The 23,474-nt window shown below is 48.4% G+C and overlaps 6 protein-coding genes; 3 read left to right on the forward strand and 3 right to left on the reverse strand.

Annotated features, from left to right (window-relative positions):
- Positions 1–850: 850 nt before the first annotated feature.
- Positions 851–2,206, forward strand: FFUJ_01690 (related to tRNA-splicing endonuclease; the record flags this gene model as incomplete). Its single annotated transcript, XM_023575907.1, has 1 exon — positions 851–2,206. One exon carries the CDS (start codon positions 851–853, stop codon positions 2,204–2,206), a length of 1,356 nt encoding a protein of 451 aa, XP_023423900.1.
- Positions 2,207–6,653: 4,447 nt separating this feature from the next.
- Positions 6,654–10,097, forward strand: FFUJ_01689 (uncharacterized protein; the record flags this gene model as incomplete). XM_023575918.1 has 3 exons in its annotated part: positions 6,654–7,021; positions 8,147–9,480; positions 9,538–10,097. The coding sequence occupies 3 exons, from the start codon at positions 6,654–6,656 to the stop codon at positions 10,095–10,097; spliced, it is 2,262 nt and encodes a 753-aa protein (XP_023423901.1).
- A 3,719-nt stretch (positions 10,098–13,816) lies between these two features.
- Positions 13,817–15,169, forward strand: FFUJ_01688 (uncharacterized protein; the record flags this gene model as incomplete). XM_023575929.1 has 3 exons in its annotated part: positions 13,817–14,075; positions 14,121–14,154; positions 14,206–15,169. 3 exons carry the CDS (start codon positions 13,817–13,819, stop codon positions 15,167–15,169), a joined length of 1,257 nt encoding a protein of 418 aa, XP_023423902.1.
- A 268-nt stretch (positions 15,170–15,437) lies between these two features.
- Positions 15,438–16,639, reverse strand: FFUJ_01687 (related to aldehyde reductase II; the record flags this gene model as incomplete). XM_023575940.1 has 4 exons in its annotated part: positions 15,438–16,192; positions 16,259–16,489; positions 16,545–16,565; positions 16,618–16,639. The coding sequence occupies 4 exons, from the start codon at positions 16,637–16,639 to the stop codon at positions 15,438–15,440; spliced, it is 1,029 nt and encodes a 342-aa protein (XP_023423903.1).
- Positions 16,640–17,519: 880 nt separating this feature from the next.
- On the reverse strand, positions 17,520–20,154 carry FFUJ_01686 (probable AAA protease IAP-1 (mitochondrial intermembrane space); the record flags this gene model as incomplete). XM_023575951.1 has 4 exons in its annotated part: positions 17,520–17,957; positions 18,007–19,869; positions 19,922–20,068; positions 20,128–20,154. 4 exons carry the CDS (start codon positions 20,152–20,154, stop codon positions 17,520–17,522), a joined length of 2,475 nt encoding a protein of 824 aa, XP_023423904.1.
- A 1,481-nt stretch (positions 20,155–21,635) lies between these two features.
- FFUJ_01685 (related to zinc finger protein) lies at positions 21,636–23,048 on the reverse strand (the record flags this gene model as incomplete). XM_023575962.1 has 4 exons in its annotated part: positions 21,636–22,548; positions 22,599–22,678; positions 22,729–22,920; positions 22,974–23,048. 4 exons carry the CDS (start codon positions 23,046–23,048, stop codon positions 21,636–21,638), a joined length of 1,260 nt encoding a protein of 419 aa, XP_023423905.1.
- Positions 23,049–23,474: the final 426 nt, after the last annotated feature.

The following is a 23,474-nucleotide window of genomic DNA, read 5'->3' on the forward strand; positions in this document are numbered from 1 at the left end:
TACCCAGGGGTTTTTGCATTTTGGGGAAACTGGCGAAGAAGGGATAGGGCTCTTGTAATAACGGGCATAGTTCATGGCGTTCCGGAGGGGCTTCGGGGAAAGGAATGAGCACAGGCAGTGGGCAAGTGCACGATGTAAATGATCTACACGTTGTAGTGACATGAATGAAATATAGTGAATCTTATGAATCCATAGGTCTTACAGGCTGGTCTAGTGTATGTGTAGATTTAATGCACAATGACAGCATGAGGAGCTGAAGTCAACCTGAGGGGATGATACCAAGGAAAATAACTTCCAAGGACAATGGGAAGCAATGGGAGGTTCTTGTACTTGAGAAAAACAACGGAGCGATCATTTGATTGCAGAGACGATTCTCTCAAGTATGGTCCTACAGAGACAAGCAGCACAAATCATCCAAATTCTCAGTCACAGCCAATAATAAATAAACAAATCAAACAGGACAAGACGTTTGAACTACGATAGAAACACCAAAAATTGAATCGCTGTTTTGCTAACTGGAGGGTTCGAACCTCCGCGGTTTCCCACTGCGGGTTTGGTTTCTTATAAGAACCTAAACACAGCGCCTTAACCACTCGGCCAAGTTAGCGATGATGATTCGTTGGTTGTTAGAATTGGTTGCGTTGTCAAACCATATACTACTGCAACTTTGGCAGGGGCAGAAAATATCAATATCGGAGCTCATAGCTTTGCATAAAATTATCTTTCAACACCAGTTCACGTCAATCGACCGAAGACTATTCTCGACGCCTACGAAGACCTTTCCGACAGTATCCTACGCGATTTCAATATCATCTGAAGCTAAAGAAAGCTCTTTCGCCATATAATCGCCATGGCTTTTGACGATGACGACAATCCCAATACCTTAGCACAACCAGCCAAAGGCACCAGTGGTGCTGCTGCAGAAGATGTTGATGATGACGCACCGGACGTTAAGCTCTTCCTATCCATGTTCGACAAGAACGGTGTATCAAGCAAAGCTATTCGCAAGGGCGAGAAGGATTTCGAGTCACATGGCACCCGTGCACAGGATGGTCTTCTCCAAGCGAGTCGCACTGTCTTGGATAATGTCCTAGGATACACCAGGATACACCGCGAAGATTCCTGGGTTCGAGGATGGTGTTTTCCCGACTGGTGGGCCAAGGTAGAGGAAGTTGGTGAGAAGGAGGGCTTATGGCTACGTGACAGAGTTGTCATGGTTGAGCATGAGCGCGGAACATGGCAGAAAGATATTGGAAGGGCGGTACCTGCACATAAGGAGCGCTTGGGTACAGGGAAACTCTGGCTTTTGCCTGAGGAGGCTATTTTCCTCATCGAGAGAGGCACCATGGATCTCTGGTGGCCAAATTTACAACTGGAGGACATCCTACTCGCCGATGATGGAAAACCGAAGACGGATATGGGACTTGACGACTATGATGCCGGACTGCCATTGAGTCTTGAGGCGGCATACTCACTTTTTATCGGGAACGAGGGTGAGAGGGGCAGAATCACACTACCACAATATCAGGTTTACTCGCATCTGAAGCGAGCAGGCTTCTACGTTCTACGCGCGCCACCCTATGAGGCGCCAACACCCCAGTCCCAGACTCTATGGCAATGGCTGTTCTCATTCTTCAGCTCCGAATCACAACCAAAGCGAAACCCATCTGGACCTCTTGTTCAGCCAGGTCTTTACCGCGCTTATAGACCTATCTACGACCAACTTGCCATTCTTCCCCGCCACAAGCCACTGCCTACACCTCCCGTGGTTCATCCTCCCCAAGATCCATGGCGGATTTTCTTTCATGTATGGAAATCAGGTGGCCCGCCATTCTCGAAGAAGAACCCACCACCACCTGATTTCCGCTTTGCGGTGGTTGACGCAAGCGACACATGCGTTCCAGCGCTCGAACAAATCGAAGCTCTTCTAGAATCTACACCTTACGACCCACCCAATGAGGCTTGGAAGGGCCCTGGAGGACGGATGTATCAGCGACTAAAGCACGGACACCGCAACGTGCTGGTAGCGATTGTGGATCGCGGCCTCGTCAACTTTATGAGATTTGGAGAGGGAGCATTTGGAGAGGAGAGATTATTTGAGAGATTTGATAACCAGGGCGGCCAGAGAGGCGGACCAAAGACAGGTCGTGGTGGAGGCAGAGGACGCGGTCGTGGAAGAGGCCGCGGTCGAGGACGGGGGAGATGATGTCAGCTACAATCAAGAAATGAATGCAACGACATCGAATGAATTGACGTCAAAAACTTATCGCACTTCTATATTTGCAACGGGGCATGCAGACGACGAGCTGACGTGTGTCAGGTTTCTTCGAGGTGCTATAGTAAGAGTTATATCGTGGTTGACATGCTATACTGACAGACTAAGTCATGTATCGCAATAAACTACTCATAATCATCGTGAAAACTCGTGTTGGCTGCACTCAACTTATTGTCGGACTTACAATGTCGGAACTTGGATTTGGGTTGGGAAACCTTGGCAGCTTCTTTTGGCTCTATGTTATTGGGACCCAACTATAATCACCACCAACAGTTTTGACGAGCAAAACATTTGCAGCCCTGATAGTTCACCCACGGCTGTATTCCAACATGAGACATGAGTCCGGGTTTAACTACATTAAACAGGCAACCCTCGGCTAAGAATATCGACTGGTTCGCTTGTCTTCAAGTTCAACCAGTCGCAATTATGTGCTACCCGGGAGGCGTTTCACAGACATGGCAATTTCAATACAATTACACTCGGTTACCGTCGAATCTCCGGAACACAAAACCCTTGCCTTGAACGAAAACGACAGTGGCGTTGTTCCAGAGACCGAATATGCAGTTGTGGCGGACGAATCACATTGTGATCACAGCGAGACAGTATTTGAAGAAGTTGACAACTCAACTTGGCAGAAGTCGAACAACAAAAATGAGGGAATTAATGACAACACGGCATAAAAGACTCTGAAACTCAGACCGGCATATTATGATGATAGACAATGCAGAGAAGCATAATTGGCGCGACGCTGTGACTCGTCTTAACCACACACAGCAAAAGAGTTGGTGATTTGCGAGACGTGCATAAATGGCAGAGAGGCACGGTAACTCATGATAACCAACCAGGACGACCTAGCAGTGGGTATCATCGGCTCCTATTCAATTGAGAAGGAGTCTAGGGAACGAGAGAAAACTTGGACTTTTGCATTTCTAAGTGGCATAAAAACCTAGATAGGTTTAGGTTAACCTAAAGTGAACTTGTTACTGGTAAGCTCTTTGACTAGTATATTTTTGTCCCCTGATGTGAAGATCTCAAAGACTTGACATCCCGAGGAGAGTCCAATTTTTCTTAATAATAAAATTCACAGGGGTTACTGAATTGTCGGGACTTAGTGGGTGTGATGGGCCGATCGCGAAGACCCGGTTACGTTACGAGATTGGGAACTTTGACGTTGAATCTGATGACAAGCGAGTCATGTAATATGAGTTCAAGTTTCACAAGTCTCTGAGGGAAAATATATAGATGATCAGAGTCTTTTCGCACTTGGCGTCATTGGTGTAAACATGTCCATAGCAATTCATTATTTCGTAAGCACTTGTACTGATATCTTGCTTGACTGTCTCGGCGACCTCCAGATGGAGCGAAGCTGACGAGAAGTCAGTCATCAACTCGTGTAAGCAAAGAAGAGGCAGGATTCGCGAAGACTGGCCGCGGGCGCTATGTCGGCATGGAGCTATTTATCCGTCCTTAGCCCTGCCACTATGTGCGTTACTGTACAATTCTGTACATACAACCGCCGGTTGTTGAGATGAGCTGAGTTGAGCTAATGTCCGTTGGAGTTTCGAGGGTTGATACCCTTTTTCGTTTTCAACCTCGGCAGTTTCACGGTGTAATTGAGTTGTCGGCCAAGTTTACCATATGGCTGTGAGTGAGTTCAAAGGGACAGTTGCCATCAAATATTCATGTGAGATTGCCCAAGAGCTAAATTGGCTGACGGCTCTCACAGGAAGCTGAACTGCAATAAAAGACAAACGATGCCCAAATTGAGAGGCGTGAAGTAGCGTCCAGATAGGGCGTGCGCATAAGCGCGGGAGCCATGAGGTTGCGAGATTACAGATTTTCCCGCAAAAAGACTCGCGTTTCTCTATTGGCTACCGTCCAGAACTGGAACACAATGCTGTTACGTGATTGGCTAAAAAGGGCTAAATATGTCATCATAATCATAACGTACTGGCACTATTCAATCAGCACATGCCTCAACTTTTCACTTTCCGGCATATGCAACATGAGGATATTGAGTTTTTGGAGTGCTACCACAAGTCAAGGTTTCAAATTAACAACGTGAAAGTGCCGAATTGAGCTAATTTTGTTGGCGATAAGGAGAAGAGAAGAGAAGAGAAGACAAGACAAGACAAGACAAGACAAGATAAGAGAAGGACGGGAGAGTTATCAGGACTTGTGATGTAATGTAGAAGGGTTTACTTTTATTGGCTTGAGCTTGTGACTATTTGATGGGAATCGTGGCATCATTGCTGCTATCCAGCCAGGCTTATCTTGGCGCTGTGCTGTGCTGTGCTGTGCTGTGCTGTGCTGTGCTGTGCTGTGCTGTGCTGTGCTGTGCTGTGCTGTGCTGTGCTGTGCTGTGCTGCGCTGCGCTGCTGCTAGGGGGCGGTGTTGCGCTGGCTGGCTGAGTCAATCAGTCACAGAGGATGAATCATTTATTACCTAGGCGCGATTAGTGAGTGGCAGGAGAACGAATTGTTGTATCACTCTGTAACCAGACAGAACTCGCTACCAATTTAGAACCTCGTATCCTTGGCATTTCGCCTACACGTCTATTCTATTCATGGGGCATTTGGAGCGGTGCCAGTGTATGCGTCAGTAGTTGTCAACTAGCACGGGTAGAATGATGCACAGCCCAATAGGTGTCAATGAGGGGAATCGGAAAGACACGTTGGAAATGATGCAATATGATAAAGTTCAATAAAAATATGTACATGGGCTAGATGGGCCATTGTTGATTAGAGTTGCTGTATCGGCACATCGAGTACAGAACTTGACAACACCTTATCTAAGAGACTGTGAACCTATGGGGGTGACTGAGGATATTCATAGGCGTGTGCGTAGCATTGCATGAGTTGGTCTGAAGCGTCCACCTATGAGATGTTTCATGAGCGAACATTCGCAACCACAAGAAAGGAGATTCATCATCAGACAAAGAGGTCAGAAAAAATCAGTGTAGAAGTGATGAGTGGGTATAAAAAGGCAAATATGGTTGAAAGGGAGATGATGGGTGGAAGCACTGATGGCTGATACGGAACTCTCTCTATGGTCAACTACACAACTACCTTTGTGGTCATTTAAGTATGCGTAGAGTTGATCCCGAGTTACCTGATAAACGCAATAAACCTTGACGTTCTCCCCATTCTGGTTCGTTGTTGCTGCTCTTGGTGCACCTCAAGTGTGATGTTGAATCAAGGCTGGCAACTCTCGTGGCCAATCAGAACAAGCCAGGTTGATGTCGTAAATCTCCAATAACGAAGAATGAGAATCGAAGGCACAGTCACTCAATGCAGTTCAGTGAGGGGCGAGCCAAGGCCTTAAGGTCCAAGAGCCAATCCTAGTAACCAAGGGAGAAAGTTTAGAGTAACCGACCAGTCACAACAGTAAGTATCGTGTCAGTCCTGATACAGTTGCAGAACAAGTTGTCCAAGCATGAGATACTCTCGCCTCCAAGGGTTCAACTGATAGATAGCGTTAGCCTGTCATTGATTCATTTCGTAAGATTTAACCAAGGCATCTATAAATCCACTCTTTTCTTCTACCGTTTCCACACAACTTCTCTTCCGGGCTCCCTGGCAATTCCGTTACGACGCAAGGTAACTGTTGACTTTTGTCTTAGCTCTTTGCAGGGCCCTACACGCCCCCATTTTGAGATTCCATGTCTAGGCTGCTCTCTGCTTTACTTACTATTCATTTACCCGTCCGTTCTCAACCTAACGTTAACTTATCCCTTTCCTACCTACCTAATTCCTCTTCCTCGACTATTCGTCGTCAACTCGACAGTCTCTCACTCTTTGAACTCTGTTCACGTGCAACTACCTCTGAGTTATCCGGTACTTAATCACTTCTCTTGTCCTTACCCGTCAACTTCCTATCTGCCAAGTTGGTAAACTAACTGCGCTTATTGTCTTTAGCCCTGGGCCCCCGGCTCTAAGATTCCAGAATCAGATCCTCAACCAACCAGGGTGTTGGTCTTGACTCTCCCATTCCTGCTCCCCGACGCCATCCACTTCAACTTTACCTGAGGTGACCTTATTTTATTTCATCTTACCTCACCTCCCAAGTTGTGGCAGTGGCTGTACTAGTTAGTTAGTCTTCTGCGTTGCCTTACCTTATTAGCCTCAGGTAATACCCAAGGTAATTAATTGGCAACCTGAGTTGCGACCATTGACGCGCAAGTCAACTCACTTCTTTTCTTGCAACCACCTAAACTCGATTTTTGATAACGCGCCATCACCTAATTCTCTGCCTCCAGTCTTTTTCTTGACCCCCAACGGTCAACCCAGTTGCATTTTCATCAACTGAAGCCAGTCAACCAACGACAACTCTTTCGCGCTTCAGTATAACCAAGTGAGGTATTCCTTCAAGTCGCGTCATGGAAAATACGGACAGCGACAAGCCCAGGCCGGTTGCGCCACCTGAGCCCATATCACCCGCGCTCTCTTCTGGTGCTCCCAAACCTTCAACTTCAAGAGCTGCCTCACCAGCTCGTGTTCCAACGCCAGATTCTGCCCGCGCCATAAAGGTTAAGAGCCCTTTGGTTGAGAGCGCGCCCCTCAACGTTGCAACAACTGCTATATCTGCCACCACAGCACCTCGAGCCGCATCTCCACCAGCAGCCATGCCGCCATCACCATTACCGAGGGCTTCAACTCCAGCTCCAGTTACCAAGGATCGCGCTCCATCACCGGTGAACGCGCATTCACCTAGTACTGCTAATGGAAAGTCGCCAGTTGTTGCTCCGTCTGCCGCTATAAGCGCATCACCAAGGCAAGTCATGTCTCTGTTGTTATGGGGTGTTCCTCTTTCTTTTGTCCTCAACCCTTTCCCAGACTCATCAAAACATTCCCGTCGTATTCGATTGCTTCGCCATCATGTCTTCGCGTCCTCAGCCAGTCAAGTGATTGAGCCAGAGAGTGAGCGAGTGGCGTGGCTTCGAACAAGGGTTTACGGCCTAAGTTAGTTGGCATTGCCCGATTTGTCAACACAAGGGCAATTGTTGTTGACCGCATCTGGCCTGACTGTATCTCATCGTGATTTCTCGAAAGATACGGTGACTTTCTGAATCTAGTTACCGTTGAGCCAAGGAAGTGACAGGATTTGATCCCAAGCGGTGTCGAATGTTGCCCAACATGAACCGAATAGGCTGAATCACTCTCTCACGGCCGCAAGTTGCTTTCACACTCTTTAGTTGGAGGTGTTGCAGCAACCACCGCAACTTTCTTGCTTCAATGACAACTGGTAGCAGCAATTGTCTCTCTCTCTCTCTCTCTCTCTCTCTCTCTTGTTTATCTTGGCCCAGACCTTCTTTCCTGCCCACGCTTTCATCTTTGTTTTTGTATTATTTCCTTATGTTTTGTCTCAGCATACACCCTCTTCTTTCAAAGTTTTTGACGAAATCAACTATTCTTTTGGCCCTTTACTGGAAACAAGGAGGATTTTGGAGCCAGCCACACGCTCTCACATCTATCCTCAGGATGTGGACCCAAGACTATGGTTTCTGTCAAAAGCCTTAGGTACCCCAGTTCTTCCTCCCATTCCCCCTTTGGTCTCACATCCTTGCCCCTGTAACATCGTCATTTTTCACCTCGTACTGTATCATACACCCCTGCAACCACACCAGGCTTCATCAACCTAACGAACATAACCTCAATTTGACGATGGATTCGGGATCCCGCCAGCCTCAGCCCGTATCCTTTCTTGTCCTATGCCTTATACACCGGTGCTTAATTAGATCGAGTGGTCGGGCATCTTACTTTCTGCCCGAGTTCAGCAGTGGTCGACTTCATTCAATGCATTTGTCTTATATCACCCTGCGTTTCAGAATATAGCGCTGGCCAATGAATCACATCTAACTCAACCTCACAGACAGATCAACGGTCGCAAAATTTCCATCGGCGACGTAGACGCTGAAAGCGAGCTAAGCGAGCCGGCGAGCACCCTGCATTCTCCGTCAGGAGTTGACTTCAACGAACTTGAGGACGAGATAGTGGTGGGCGCCCGCACTAACGGTATTCGCAAATCATCCCCTCTTCGGCCAGCATCTGAAGGCGAGGACGAGATTATGGGAGATGCTGAGGATGAGCCCGTGGCTTCCCACTATCCAAAGAGAAAACGCAACTCCATTTTCCAGGGCCTCAATGAAAGGAAAATGGAGCCGGTGAGGTCTCTCGCTGACGAACGACAATCACAAGCTACTGCAACGAAGGGCAAGCCTCCACGCTTAAGCACCGGAAGCGTCAAAGGCGTCACTATTGGATATTGGAGAGATTCAGAGGCTCCTACAGTGGATCTTAAACATGCCGTCATTGGTTTCATTGATGTTCGCGAGCGATTACGGACCCGTATCCAGCCCACCACATTATCTGGAGAAACCATCTCAGATGAATACCCCTTGCCACCAGGACCTGGCGGAAGTTGGGTAACCTTCGACAAGATTGTATTTTTGGATCATCTTGTGGGCTTAGACCAGCTACAGGTCAAGGAGTATGTCAAGATTCGCGCCGAAGCAATTGGGACAGACGAGCTTGAGGGAGAGAAAGCTGCTGCTGAGAAAGCTGCCGCTAAAGAAGCAGTCCGCCGGGCGAATCTCAACTCCACTGCCGAGCACGGCACAAATCTACCTCAGGTTGCTTATGGCGTTGATCTTCCCGAACACTTGCAACAGAATCGCGATGCCAAAAGGAGGAGGACGAGCGGAGGGTTTGCGCCAGCCAACCCCCCTCCGTCAAATGGCCCTGTCATTGAACATACTCCCATTCAGCCAGCCCCCGGTGGCCCGCAACCTCTGCGACATACCGTCGATCCCCTACCCGGCTCCAGACCTACTCGAATTCTTATTGGGCATTGGGCAAAGTCCAACTCGCCGGACCCTAGGGATCGCCATGCAGTATACGGTATCTTGGGACAAAATGATATGTTCCGCGTCAAGCTAGTACGAGAGACGCGCGATGGACGTTTCGTTGAAGGAAATTTCCCAGCTGGGGCTGGTGCACTCTGGATTGCTTACGAGGAAGTTGCCTTTGAGCCGCACTTGAAGAACTTAGCACGGAACGAGATCAAGGAATATTGCCGTGTTCGACAGTATCAGATAGACATGGGAGAGAAAGAAGGGGAGCGAACCTCAAACGAGACCAAAGCTGTTTATGAAGCACAGGCAAGGGCTGCGGGAACGAATTACAAGGCGCCTGCTCCCTTGTCTATTGCACCAGCTCTACCCCGTCTTCCAGGCGATTATGGCGAAGAACCTGATCAGACAGGGCGAATGGGATATGGCGGGCATGAGTTGCGTCAGAGTCGCCGCGTCGAGGCCGCCAGAGCCGAAGCACGCCAGTCATACATAGATATCGACACTACCCCTCCTCAGCCTGCGGCAGCTCCTCGTCAAAGCACGGGCAGGACATCGTTAAACAACAATGCGATCGAAAGAACATCTGCTCTAGCGGAGCGCGAGATTGCACGCGTCGAACTCGCTCAGGAACGCGCTCATATGCAAGCGGCGAACCGTGAACGTGCAGCAGCCGCGGCCGCTCAGGCAGCCCAAGCAGCTGCAGCGAATATCCCTGGCTTAGCTGTTAACGGGCGGCAACAATTACACGAGCGGGACGAAATGCAACGACTGAATAAGGTCTGGGCACGCCAGGAAAGCCTCCGCCTAAGAACGAATGCCGAGGATGCAAAGATGTACGCCGGGGTGAAGTATGAACGCAAGACGCAAGGTCCATTTACTGGAAAACTCGTTTCGCAAGGCACCATTATCAACATTGACGGCGAGGACTACATAGAGTACCGTGTCCTCGCCAAGCCGTCGTTCTTCTAGAATGACGATTTAGGCTTATCAGTACTGGGACGCACACATCATCTCCGACGAAGTGAGGGCTTGGAAGAAGAAGCAAAGCTCGATACATCACCGAATCACATTACCTTTAATATTTATCTACACATAGCCTGCAGCAAGACGCCTTTGTTTGAGGTTCAACCTCTGTATGCCGTGGGAAAGGAGGAGACTTTTGACAAGATGTAAAAGTTTTGAGCAAGACAGAAGTTGGGGCGCTCTAAAGAAGAGGACTCGGTCCACTTGCACTAGAATGGCTCTTGATGCTAACCTTTCTCTTGTTTTCCTTTTTCTTTTGTTGTTCTACACTTGATGGTTGTGTTTCGTCATACTATAGCTCAAGGCTGGGAGGTAGTATGGATGTGCCTAGCAGATTAGACTCCACGGAAATGGAAAGGACGGTGTTTGGGGTCGGTGTGCTGCAGAATTATACCCGGTATGGGCAGACGGTATTTCATTGCTCTTGTATGAACTAGACATACTTTTTATTTTATTTTTAATCGATGCTCTGGAAGCATGTACTGGACAGAACGTAACATCGTCACCGCCATGCGTCGTATGTTTCTGTTACAAAGCTACCGACGAAGTCACGAGTTAGCTTCAGAAAGTGATATCTCGCTTTGAGATGCATTCAAGTAAGTAAGTATAAGACGATCGAGATTGGTACTGCAAAGCTGTAGTATACTACTGTAATATCACCGACTTGAATCTTCCTGGATGATAGTGATTTATGGCGCAACGCTCTTATATATTTGAGCTATTTATCGTCAAATTACTTCCAGACCTGGACCATGATGAGAGTCTATGTATCCTCAGTAAGGATAGCTTGCAGGAGCTCAACATACATGATCGTGTTTTGGTGTAAGCTATTGTGTAAGCACGGTATATACTAAAATATGACCCACCCTTGCATCAAATCCTCTAAAGCCGTCATCGTATAGGGGTCAGTACATCAGTTTGTGGCTCTTCGAAGCACTGAAAACGCAAGTTCGAGTCTTGCTGACGGCAAAGGAATTATCTTTTGCTTCTTTTTGCGATTGTGGTTTACATGCATTTTTGTATGCTTGGAGTTTATTTTGCATTTTGTGGTAGGCACTGTTGTCTGAATTGGACCGAATGGCAGTAGGGACAGACAGTAGGATAAGACTGTTACAAAGCTAGTGGTGCATTGCATTTAGGTAATCGATAATATGACCAATATAGATAGATAGATAGGGACATCAATTGAAGGCCAGAAATATATTAGAATGTCTAGGGTGTATAGCCATCAGATGGCGATTTGTGTAAACGCAAAACTCATCTTGTTGTCTTCTACGCAACCGTACAAACGTCATGGCGTGCAGAATGGATTTCGGCTCGCGATTGAGCCGTTAGGTTTGGTGAAGAAGCTGCTTGTCGGATTCTTGATAGAGATCAACCAACTCTTGACCTTACACAGTCTGGTAGTCGGCCTCGGGAAAGATATCGGTCCTTTGCGCGGCCTGTAACACATCACGAAGAAGATGACTCCCTTTGCGGAAATATACTCGAGTGTGTAATCCGCTATCTCGGAGAATCTACAGTTGCCAAGAGTGACGGACTGGGACAGAGTCACAGGAGAAGCTGCACTCGGAGTAATCTCACTTGGTGTAATGTGATGACCAGAAGAGTAACGAGTAAGAGGCCATAGCCAGCTGGTCATCACATACACGGGTGATGACGCTCCCGAAGAGCCTATCGCCATGACGTCGACGAGTCCCGTCGGGATGGTATGGCCTACTGACTGTATGCTTGCTCTTTAGCAGGCAGCGCAGTGAGTGGTTTGCCGATTTGTGCAAGGCAAGGGTTCTGTCAGCTCTTCAGGAGAGTCCAACGCCAAATACGAGGATCAGACTCGGCCAATCGTGTCTATCGCAGATACAGAAGTTTCTATTTGGGGCGAGTGCCCAGACTCGAGGACTCCCACGTGAGTAGGACTCATTTCATGCGGTGAGAGGTCGATGGCGTTCGTCCCTTGTGCATACATAACCCCTGCTGCAGATGTTCTGTTTCACAATATGAGGGTGAGCAGAGGAGAGCACGTTGTTGTGTAGACGCTGGACTACAAGACCCTAATGCGCTGTGCCGAGTCAGCCTCGACTCAGCTCAGAGTTGTGCACTAGAGAGGGAGACAGACACGGTACAGCACAGTAGGTAATGTCTCGTCTTCACCGCAAAAGCGAGGTGCATATTTTGGAACAATTGTTATGTAGAGTTGAATCATGTGTCTCTGATTGTGTCAGCATCTACCAGTAGGAGCAACAGCAGCAGCAGCAGCAGCAGCAGCAGTTGGATCAAACATGCGGAGGGTAGATGGATCTACTGCAAGATACCGCCTTATACTGTAGACATGCGAAAAAAACAACAACTTCAAACGGGGACCCCTTCTAAAAAAGTGGCAATCTGCAGTGCATTTCAGCTCTTCCAACACACGGGAAAGCATGGCTTCAGTGGGGGAGAGGGGGTCTTGTGTAACAATCAGCAAACGGTGAACGCGCAACTGAGGGAGGGAGACTCAACTCGAACGAGAGAAGAGGATAGATACATTTACATGGACACTATCGTATGTGCATAGCCTTTGCATAGCCTTTTACTCGAAACCCTCGACAAGAATTGCCGGTCACGTCGTCTCTGAGAGAAGATATACAGTACATGATCTCACTCAGAGAGAGTACTGTATTAGTGAAAACACACTCAGCATAATTGATTACCCAGAATGCAACATCCTTGTCGAATACTCGCTTGGCCTGCCAAACAACGACCGTTTATGCCGTTGCAACACACAACGCAGCTGAAGTATGTCTCTGTCTCTCTGTCTCTCTCTCTCTCTCCGGCTCCCATTTCCCTGTAGACACCGTCCCCTTCTATAATATCATGTCATGTCCTACACCAACAAACATCGGCTTCTAGACTATCCGTCCTTTTCCCATCCGTTCATCCACCCATCCATCATCCATCGTGGCAGCCACAACTAGAAAGCCCTGCTGGAGAAACAAACGAAAGAGGCCTCGAAAACCTTGTATAGGAAATATTCTCCGTCAGCCACGATGCAAGCCCCCCCCTTGTCTACCAAGTTTGAGTGGATGGAAGAGAGAGAGAGAGAGAGGCATACGAGACTATTCTCGTCGGACGCGGGTGACTGCAGTGTCGATGCCGTGTAACACTTGAACAAACAAAAGACGTAGACATACACCACATTACATTGCATTGCATGCTCAATTGAGGCTGTATTATAGTGGTAGAGTCACCGAGGCACCAGCCTGATCTTGTCCATGCTACCGGTCCTGCTGTGAGAACTATCACCGGTTTGTGCTTCGTACTTTTGGGGCCTGGGCCTAGAGACTTTGTTTTGTGATTTGTTGATCACAGGATGATTAGAGTGACAGCTACAGCTGCAGTTGCAACTATTATAGGTCCAGATTCGACAAAGGGGGGAAAAAGACAGTCTAACTATGTGAGATGCCGTCTCCTCAAGTATTCCTCACCTCGCTCGTTTGACCTTTTTCTCTTTTCTCCCTCTCCTCTTCCCGTTTTTTTTTTGAATTGGTCTATCCCTTTCCGTTTCTGTCATTATCGTCTACATCTCTCTCGCTTCGAGTTGCCTCCTCTTAATTCAGCTGAAACCCCAGAGCATGTCCCATCAATAACACTCTCCCTTCCCCTTCCCCTCTTCCTCACTCCTTCAAATGTCCACCAAGACAAAAGGCTGCAGCGGCCACAGCTGGGGCTTCATTGAGCCTGATGTCCAGGATCCGCCACTATGCATCAGCTTGTGTAGGGAGAGGTTTCTCAAGGAGCTGGTGCCAGGGGATGAGACAATTGAGCGTGTGTGCGAGGTTCTTCAAGACAGGGACTGGATGGAAAAGGAGCAGCCGTTTCGGGCGCTGTATTGTTGTGATGCTCAGGCTTGTGGTGTGGATAATCTGGGCGAGGGTGGAAAAGATCGTATGTGATGATGGCTTCGGGTTGTTGTGATGCTAACAGGTCTAGCGAATGTGAATTGGCTCATCAATACTTGTCAAGAGTAAGCCCGTCTCTACTATAACTCTTGAATACTCGTACTAACATATCAAAGCCATGGCTACCACTCTATAATAGACCCGGGCCCTCCACAGCCATATCACATTTGTGACCCTGAATCTCTCAACGACGACAAAGACTGTCAACAAGCAAGAGGAACAGACAAGTCACAGTATGCATCATCTCAAACGACTTCAAGGGCTTCAGCATCAGAGAGTACGCTACAAGCCACAACAAAGCCAGCAACAACATTAGAAACAACTTCAGTTCCAATACAAAGCTCAATGCCAGAAACCACATATTCCACCACATCAGACCCTTCAACACTCGCAACCTCCGACCCCTCAAGCAGCGACTCAAGCAATACCAACAAAGGAATGCCCTTGGGCGTTAAAGTCACAATAGCTATCATCTCAGTAGTCGGTCTCCTCGCCATCGCCGCCCTCATATCCTGCCTCCTTCGAAGACGTCGATCTCGCAAGACCGATATTCGAAGACTCATCAAGCATCCCTCTTCACCTCCTCCTCGCGCAGACTCACCTACGCCTTTGGTTTCACCCACTATTTCCCATACAGATCCTGATGGTGTCCCACTCACACCGCCTGCACGACTTCGAGAGCGAAGATTTCTAGCTAATGAGCCGAATGGGTTTCCTACGTCTCCGGTGTATTCACCTACGAGCAGTAAACTCTCACCACGGCATGAGAGGACACCGAGGATTTATAATGCCAACCAAGTTCCCATGATAGTCATGACGGCACCTGATGGTGGAAAAGTCAGGGATGATGGGTCGCTAAGTTTCAGCGATGGAATTATCACTCCTCCGCCCTCTGCTCATATAGCACCTCTTGGCTATAATACCCAAACTTCTCCACCAAGACCCCCAAGATCTCGTGATGCTTCATTCAACATGCTCGCTAGTCCTGGACCTCCACCCACGAGGGCACTTCCATCGACGCCTCCTTATCGACCGTCGACTCCAACATCGCCACCTCGAAAAGGAACGATGCCTCTCTGAGATCTGAGAGATACTCAAGTCCATATCGCACCTGAAGCTATGTCGAGTTTATAGAATAATTCTATGCCGGGAGACTCCAGATAATGGGATCACCAAGATAGACGTTAGATATCATACACGACGCATGTATGTATGTATGCATGATGACACAGAGAGCAGTGGCCAAAAGTCACACGATCTACACATGTAATATCCTTAACAGGCACTTTCACTACAGTAATTTACTTTATTTCTTCCATGTAACATACTTACTTATCTATCTCATCTTCTAAATACCAATTTCCTTCAATGACTTGACAAGATCCGTCACACTCTTCTCAATGCTGATCCAGTCAATCTTGAGCAACTTCTCCGTCTCCTGCGTATCAATCTTAAAGATCTGGTCCTTGGGAGGAAGTTCCCCGCCCTTGACTTCAGGCCCAGGGAGTCTATCCTTAAACTCTGGGAAGTTCTTGGCAACAGCATCGACAATCTCACGGTGCGAGAACCATCCAGCCGTAGCAAAGAGTCGCTTTCCACCAGCGTTAGGTTCCTCGAGACCTCTGACGTGAGCACGAGCAGCATCCCGAACGTCGATCCATAACGGAACAGGTGTACAAGGAGGAATCTCGTCTTTCCAGTCGCCCCTCAGAAGCTTGACAATCCTCTCATTGGAAGTGTTGATGCTCTCGAGCGTAGCAAGATGCTTTGATACAGGTCCCAGAACAAGAGGTGGACAAACGGTCACGATATCGAAAGAGGGCTTCTTCTCAGCGACAAAGTCCCAAGCTGCACGCTCAGCAAGAGTCTTTGAGGCGCGGTAGGCAGTCATGAATGAGCTGCTAATATCGTCGATTGTGACGGGGTTCCAGGTCTTTTCTGAGAAGACGTGAGAACCGTCTGTGAAGTGTGCTTCGTCGAGAATAGAGGCGAAGGATGAGGTTATGACGACTCGCTTCACGCCTGGTGCCGAGGCGTGGAGGGCCTTGAGAATACCTGTTGTGCCGATGACGGCTGGGTCTATAAGATCCTTCTTAGGGTCGGCTAGACATTTTCAGTCAGTCATTCATTCATTCATTTAAGCATGGCCCAAAATGCACCGAGACTCACTGATGTTGTAGTGGAAAGGACTGGCAACATGAATAACAGCGTCAAGACCAGGTGCCTTGGCCACTTCATCAAAAGCATCAGGCTTAGCAATATCTGGCACAAGGACGATCTCTAGCTTTCCAGCCTCGGCTTTATCTGGGAATGCATTGCGGATCTTTTGGGCCTTATCTTCTGAGCGGACGGTTGTCACGACGGCGTAATCCTTTTCAAGGAGCTGTTCCAGAGTGTGAGCTAAAGTTTGTTAGATAGGTGCTACCCTTTATTGTTCTCAAAGAGCACAACATACCGGCAATGAAGCCTGAGCCACCTGTGCTATCATTAGTGATTGACTCAGCATGAATATGTCACGACTAACATACCAGTGAGGAGAACCTTGGTCATGATGATAGCCTTAGCACTTGAGCGTTATGTAGTTGTATAGTTGAGTTTCTATACTTGCTGAGTGTGTGCCAACAGTTAAAGAAGAACCTCAAGGCGCAATATCTCGTCGTTTGACGTCAATGGCCTCTTATACCTCGGATACACGTTGGGGGTCTTTGATAAACTGGGCCCGCATTCGTCATTCCAAGTTGGGGGATTCGACGATTCTCTTTCCCCTCCCCCACGTTCTCTTCCTCTTTTGTAACTATATGCAACTCTGTTCATCTTCCGCTACCGGAGAATTTCACTCCAACTACAATCACATCAATAAGCCCGAGATCGTGTCTGACGACCCCAGCATATCAGATCATGTATGTATATATATATACATATCAAGTCACTCACAATATGGAACTCAAGTAATATCACATTTCTCATAACCGTCCATAAAATACACATACAAAATAAATTATTACAATCGAGACAGATAAACGAGAGGGAAATTCCATATACACGCCTGGTGTAGGCCTATACCAAAGATTCGCTGCATCAATCTCCTATTCCTAGTTGATAATGATGGCTCGTCTCGGCTCCTGACTTCCTTCACATTGCCACTTTGCTCCAATGGATAAAAATCCATATCAACTTAGACATCAATCGCTAAGCGTATGCCCAGGTCAGTTCGCCCCTCGCTAGGAAGTCCCATTCTCGTTCATGTCTCGCAAGGGCATGTCATCCAATTCCATACGCAATGCTCGCTGTAGAAATATGCGCTTGAGTTGAATAATCACCGCTTTTCCCCACGCGTCACACAATGCATGTGGCGTGAACTACCCACCGCATCACCTTCGCCTCCTCTAACCCCAATCTTGGCGTGTTATCCACTACCAAACCTCGGAGCTCACCCTTCAGTGTTTGATGTGTCTGCTGCAGCTGGTGGCGCTGGTGTCTCCGGGGGCTGAGGATGAGCCACACCGCCGAGGCCAGGAGGTGTTGGGGCTTGTTGAGGGATAGGCAATGTCATAGGTCCCTTAGGAGCGATGATACGCCCAGGGAGACTCTCACCGCGAATCACCTTCTCCACCTCGGCCTTGTCCAAAGTCTCGTACTTAACAAGAGCCTTGGCTAACAAGTCGAGTTCGTTTCGCTTGTCCGTCAACAGTTTTCGTACATCCTCGTACGATTTTCGTATTGTCCTCTGAACCTCGCCTTCAATTGCTGCCTTTGTTTCCGAACTGAGGTTCTCGTATCTGCGGCCATATTCAACAGGTCCCAGAGCACTAGACATGCCAAAGAGTGTCACCATCATGAAGCTCAGGTCGGTGGCCCTCTCGAGATCCTAAGAGAAATGAGTATATGTTTATGATAGCTTATCCTTTAAAACTTACCGATGAAACACCAGAGGTCACCTTGTCGTCACCGTATCTTAGCTCTTCGGCCATCTTTCCTCCAAGTGCCACGCGGATATTTGACATATACTCAGCAGCTGTGTAAGAATACTTGTCCATCTGGGGAAGTTGCGCGGTGTGGCCCAGCGAGGGACCCTTGGGAAGGATTGTGACCTTGTACAGAGTGTTTGAGCTCTCCTTGTCGAAAAGCTGAACAAGCGCATGGCCAGCCTCGTGATAAGCAGTCATCTCCTTCTCTTTCTCAGTGATAACCATTGACTTGCGTTCGGAACCCATGGTGACTCGGTCGTAGGCCCATTCCATATCTTGCTTCCGAACAACAGTGGCCTTGGCCCGGCTGGCTCGGAGAGCGGCAACATTCAACATGTTCTCAAGCTCGGCACCAGATCGACCGGGGCATCGAGCAGCAATGGCTTCAAGGTCAACATCAGGCCCAACCTTGATCTTCTTGGCGTGGTGCTTGAGAATAGCAATACGGCCACGAACATCGGGCAATTCGACATTAACGTGACGGTCAAATCGTCCAGGTCGGGTAAGGGCCTTGTCAAGCATTTTGGGCAAGTTGGTGGCTCCGATGATGATGATTTTGCTGTCCTGATCGAAGCCATCCAATTCGGTAAGCAACTGGTTCAGTGTCTGCTTGGCATGGGCTTGGTCCCGCGGGTTTCGCTTGCCTCCAATGGCATCGAGTTCGTCGATGAAAACAATGGCAGGGGACTTGCTCTTGGCTGCAGTGAAGAGGTCACGGACTCGCTTGGCACCGACGCCAACAAAGATCTCGTCAAACTCGCTTCCAGACATGTAGAAAAAGGGGACACCAGCTTCGCCGGCAACAGCTCGAGCAAGAAGCGTCTTACCAGTACCAGGAGGACCAACCAGGAGGACACCCTTGGGCAGTTTAGCACCAAGATCACTGAACTTTTCGGGATTCTTCAGAAACTCGACAACTTCTTGGAGTTCTTCTTTGGCTTCGTCGCAGCCGTGAACATCGTTGAATCGAGTATTTTGCTTCTCAGCCTTGACCTCAGAGTCTGCCTTGCTACTAGGTCCACCGCGACGGAATGTACTGAACGCCTCGATGGCAATAGTAACAAGCGCGAAACAGAGATAGGTGGTCACAATGAAGATGGCGAGAAACTTGACCCAGCGGAAGATAGTAGACCGAGTTGACTCCTGAACGATAACGTGAATGGGCTCACCCTTATGACCCATAGGATTACCCCCATTGGCGGACCCAGCCACAGCAGCGTTGGCAATGCCTTGCTCATAAGTTGGCCATTGAGTTCCAGCGAAGTTTCCGTTCACAGCGCCTTGCGCATTCGCAGCTTGGTTAGCGTTAACACCAAGCATCGTGAGGGCTCGCTGGTAAGCATCGTTGGTTGCAGCGTTGGAGGCAAAGCGTCCAGATTGATATCGTTCCACAAGAATAGCAGGCATGTTGGCACGGAGAAGGAGCTGGTAGAAAGCGTTTTGTGCGTTCGCATTACCGGGATTTCGATTGGCGGATTCCTCCAATGTTGCCAGCTGGTTGCGGGAAATGCCATTGGAGCTGCCGAATGCTCTGCGCTGAACAGAAAATGCACTGAGAGTTGAGATACCACGAGGAGATGAGAGAATACCGGAGGAAGACTGCGAAAACGAACGTAGGAAAGACGACTGGGTCAATACGCGGGGCTGAAATTGAGGGTGTCGCAAAATGGGGTTGGCCGCTCGGAGGCCAATGCGGCCCATATTGGAAAGGGTTGCCTGAGCAGTCATCGGGGTCATGGGAGAGAATCGTGAGCGAGAGAGGGAACCAAAGTCAACTTGTTGAAGGAATTCGGGGATTCGAAATTCGGTCAACTGTGACAAAGATTAGTATGATGGTTGAAAATGTCAAACAGTTACAACGAACTCGTTGAGCTTCTGTCACCTTTGTCTGTTCCACGCCATTCTTCGAAGGGATCGATCGACCGGGTGTGACTGAAGTCATGTGCCGCCATGGAGCCATAGCGATATTCGTAATCGAAGGCCATAACTCCGTTGTTGTTGCTGCCATGTTCTAGAGCCTCGTTAGTTACCGTCGGCGATAGCTCTCTTCTAAACTCCGCAACGACATACTGGCAGCATCATGGCATTGTAAGCCATGCTGAGGAACTATATGCACCAGAAGTGCTTTCAGGGTGATGATTTTCGTACTGATGCTCAGAAAAAGGTTGATTGTAAAGTGTCTTGATGACGTGCAAGTTAGTAGGCAGATGGTCTGCGCCTCCGCCACGTCTAACGGTTTCTCGGAGGCAAACGTTTGCCGTGCACCGAGATTGCCTTGTGGTAAGTCTACTCAAAGAGACGAATGGATTGTCTACCGGGATGCACTCATAGTGAATCGCGCGCAGGCATCATCAGTATGTAATCGATGGGGAGTTCGGTTCGCTTGCCACTCTGGTCCGCTGTTCGGCATCACACGATGGGCCCTTTCCTATTTGAGAGGATGCTGAGTCATCCTCTCTCGGCCCTCAGATCTTCCGCCTCCCGATCCCGGTCATGGCACAACGCTCTTATCATTGGTTGTGAGTAGGTGCTGTGTAAGTGGCAGTGATGCTTTGACTGTGATTTTGCAAAACTGTTTGCTCAGGATTTTGGTTGTTGTGATCAGTAGAAGCCTAGTGTATGTGTTGGGGGATAGAATTGGCTGGCTAATGGAAGTAAGACATATTCTAAGACTATGATCAGCCTGGGTGACCCCTTTGCGCGAGCCACTTTGCGACAGACCCTGCTACTCCTACTCTAGATCCTTCATCCAATATCTCAGGTGCTTCTTTCTCACTAGGTATGGGGCGTTTTCCAGGTTTCTTAGATCTCATGGATGGATATCTCCGTGGGTATATTAGATGTGAATAAGGAGCTTCGTTTACTTTCTCCATGTCTGTCATGCGTGGGTATTCTCATTGTCTCCCATGGCCCCTATCGCCCCCAAAATCCCCGGTAAAAACCTTCTTGTCCTCTTGAATCTTCATGAAACCCTGTTATGCCTTCTCAAAATGCTATCCCCAGTGGTCTTCCCCCCCTCACCCCTTACAAATTATCTGTCTAATCCAATATCGACACAATTCTCTCAAAGGGTATAGGTGCTGTTCAATGCTGAATAAAAAAGAAAGTGAATGCCAACAAGAGTAGAGAAAGTTCCGAAAACATAGTGTCATTAGTACAATCCGAGCTATCAAGGATAGATGACACAGGGTGCTGCAATGCCAACCATCCAATATCAGAAATGTGAAGCTGGAAGAACATTGGCTGCAAAAGGCAAATTGCTCTCAGAATTCCACTAATGGCAAGAAGCAAGACAGAAACGCCAAATGACATGCTTTTCGAATCGCAGATGACATCTTTCATGTGTTCTAGAGATATGCTCGAGGATGCAATAGAACAGTACATTTCCTCCAACAATGTCCCGATGGGTATATCCTCTTCAAGAATAATAATTAAGTTCATGGAACAGAGATCGTTGTGTGGTCCAGCCTCGGTATGATCGTTATGTTACAAGTGATTATCGTAAATGGAAAGGGGTAATTGCTTAACGTGTTGAATATGGCGTTCGTAAAACATAGCGTGATTCAAGCAGTCATCCATCACATGCTCGCCAGTCTGCTGCTGGGTAGTTGCAATGAAGGGTCCTCAAACTCAATCTTTGGCCCGTAAATATCATAAACTGCAGTTCCATATGCAGGTAACTGTCCGATGGTTGTAACTTCGATCGGCGGGTCATAGTGTGGCCACTGCTCTTGCTGTGGGTGGGCTGACGGTGGAGCGTAGTGCCCGGCCGTTGGAGGAATATGCTGCGCTTGGGATACCACTGGCTGCTGTGGCTGAGCCATATGGTGTTGGATAGGTTGCTGGTATTGAATCATTGCCGGCTGAGATTCGGCTGTTGTGTATGCTGGCTGGCTTCCAGGTTGATGTGCGTAAAAGCCCTCAGGAATCATAGGGCTAGGGACTGATGTAGCAGAAAAGGTGCTTGGGCTGCTTTGAATTGAGGTCGCAATTCCGGGTGCTGAATATGGAAGCTCCATGGGAGGTCGTTCCACTTGCTGCGATAGCTGGTAATGAGGTGGTACAGTGCTTGTCATGGTAGCAACACCTGGATTTCCTGCCTCGGTGACATAGTAAGCCTGTCTCGGCATAGTTGCTGCTCGATGGACGAGCTGAACGTGTGGGTGTTGTTCGGGGACGGGAGTACCGTGGTACTCATGAGGAACATTGGCGGGGATGCCTTGCCGGTTGCCGTAATGCTGGTGCATGTGGTGGCCATGGACTTGTGATTCAAAATCAGCGTAAGAGGAGGCACGATGTAAGGGCCCGCTGGGTGCACCCTGGTTCATGGAAACCATCTCATGAGGTGACCAAGGCATCGAGGAGTGCTGAGGAGTGGAGGGAGACTCGTCATCGTCAGAATCCGAGGAGCAGTCGTCGATGTCGTTAGGGTTCATTCCTTGCTGGTGGGATCTCCGTTGGTGCTTGACCATGGTTGTTTTGCGGCAAAAGCTGAGGTCGGGTTAGTACGTGATGGGTTCGATGGTTATGTTGCGGCCTACCTCTTGGAGCATCCATCGTGAGCGCATTTATATGGACGCTTTCCGGTGTGAATTCGTCTATGACGAGCCAGACTTGATGACTGTGTTATCTGTTAATCCCATTCAAACCATTGGCTTGGTCTACACTTACATCCGAGAAACGCTTCCCACAACCGATGTGCTGGCATTGATGAGGCTTCTCTCCTGTGTGTGTCCGAATATGAACAGTCAGAGCACTCCGTTGGATAAAGCTCTTCCCACACCCAGGAATAGAACAAGCGTATGGTCTTTCATTAGTATGTATACGATAATGCCTCTGTAGATCGGACTTTCGATTAAAGCTCTGCAACAGAAGTCAGTCAAGTCCTACGGCCGCGGATCATTCTGGCAACAAACCTTTGTGCACGATTGCCAGTCACACTGGAAGGGACGAGCTGTGGGCTCGTTCTCGACTAGTTCCATAAGTTCCATGATTTTGTTAAAACTTGGACGTGCCTCTAAGGCAATGCTTGTGTAGGATGCAGAGATAAGGCGGAAATAGTTGTTGGCAAGATGTTGACTTGTCACAGCATAATAATTTCAGAGGCTCGCTGGGGAAGAGTTGAAGATCCGATGCAGGAGATGTTGCCTAGACTTGCTGAAGGAGTGACAGGTCAACGTTTGCCAAAGGCCTTGGATTAGGGTATAAGAGGCGGCGGTGAGATCCAATTGTAAATGAATCGGCGATTATAAAGTGACGTATAAGTTCTGATCTGACAATCGAAGAGTGTCTACACTGTTGAAGGGGTGAAGAAGTTGTGCGACTGTCTGTATATAAAAAGCTGAAGGTGGGATATATAAAAAGACGTGTGAAGTTGAGAATCTAGAAGCCAGGTTGTGTGGGAGCTGAGTGCTTAA

This window comes from Fusarium fujikuroi, chromosome FFUJ_chr01, assembly GCF_900079805.1.
Source record: "Fusarium fujikuroi IMI 58289 draft genome, chromosome FFUJ_chr01".
Lineage (NCBI taxonomy): Eukaryota > Fungi > Ascomycota > Sordariomycetes > Hypocreales > Nectriaceae > Fusarium > Fusarium fujikuroi.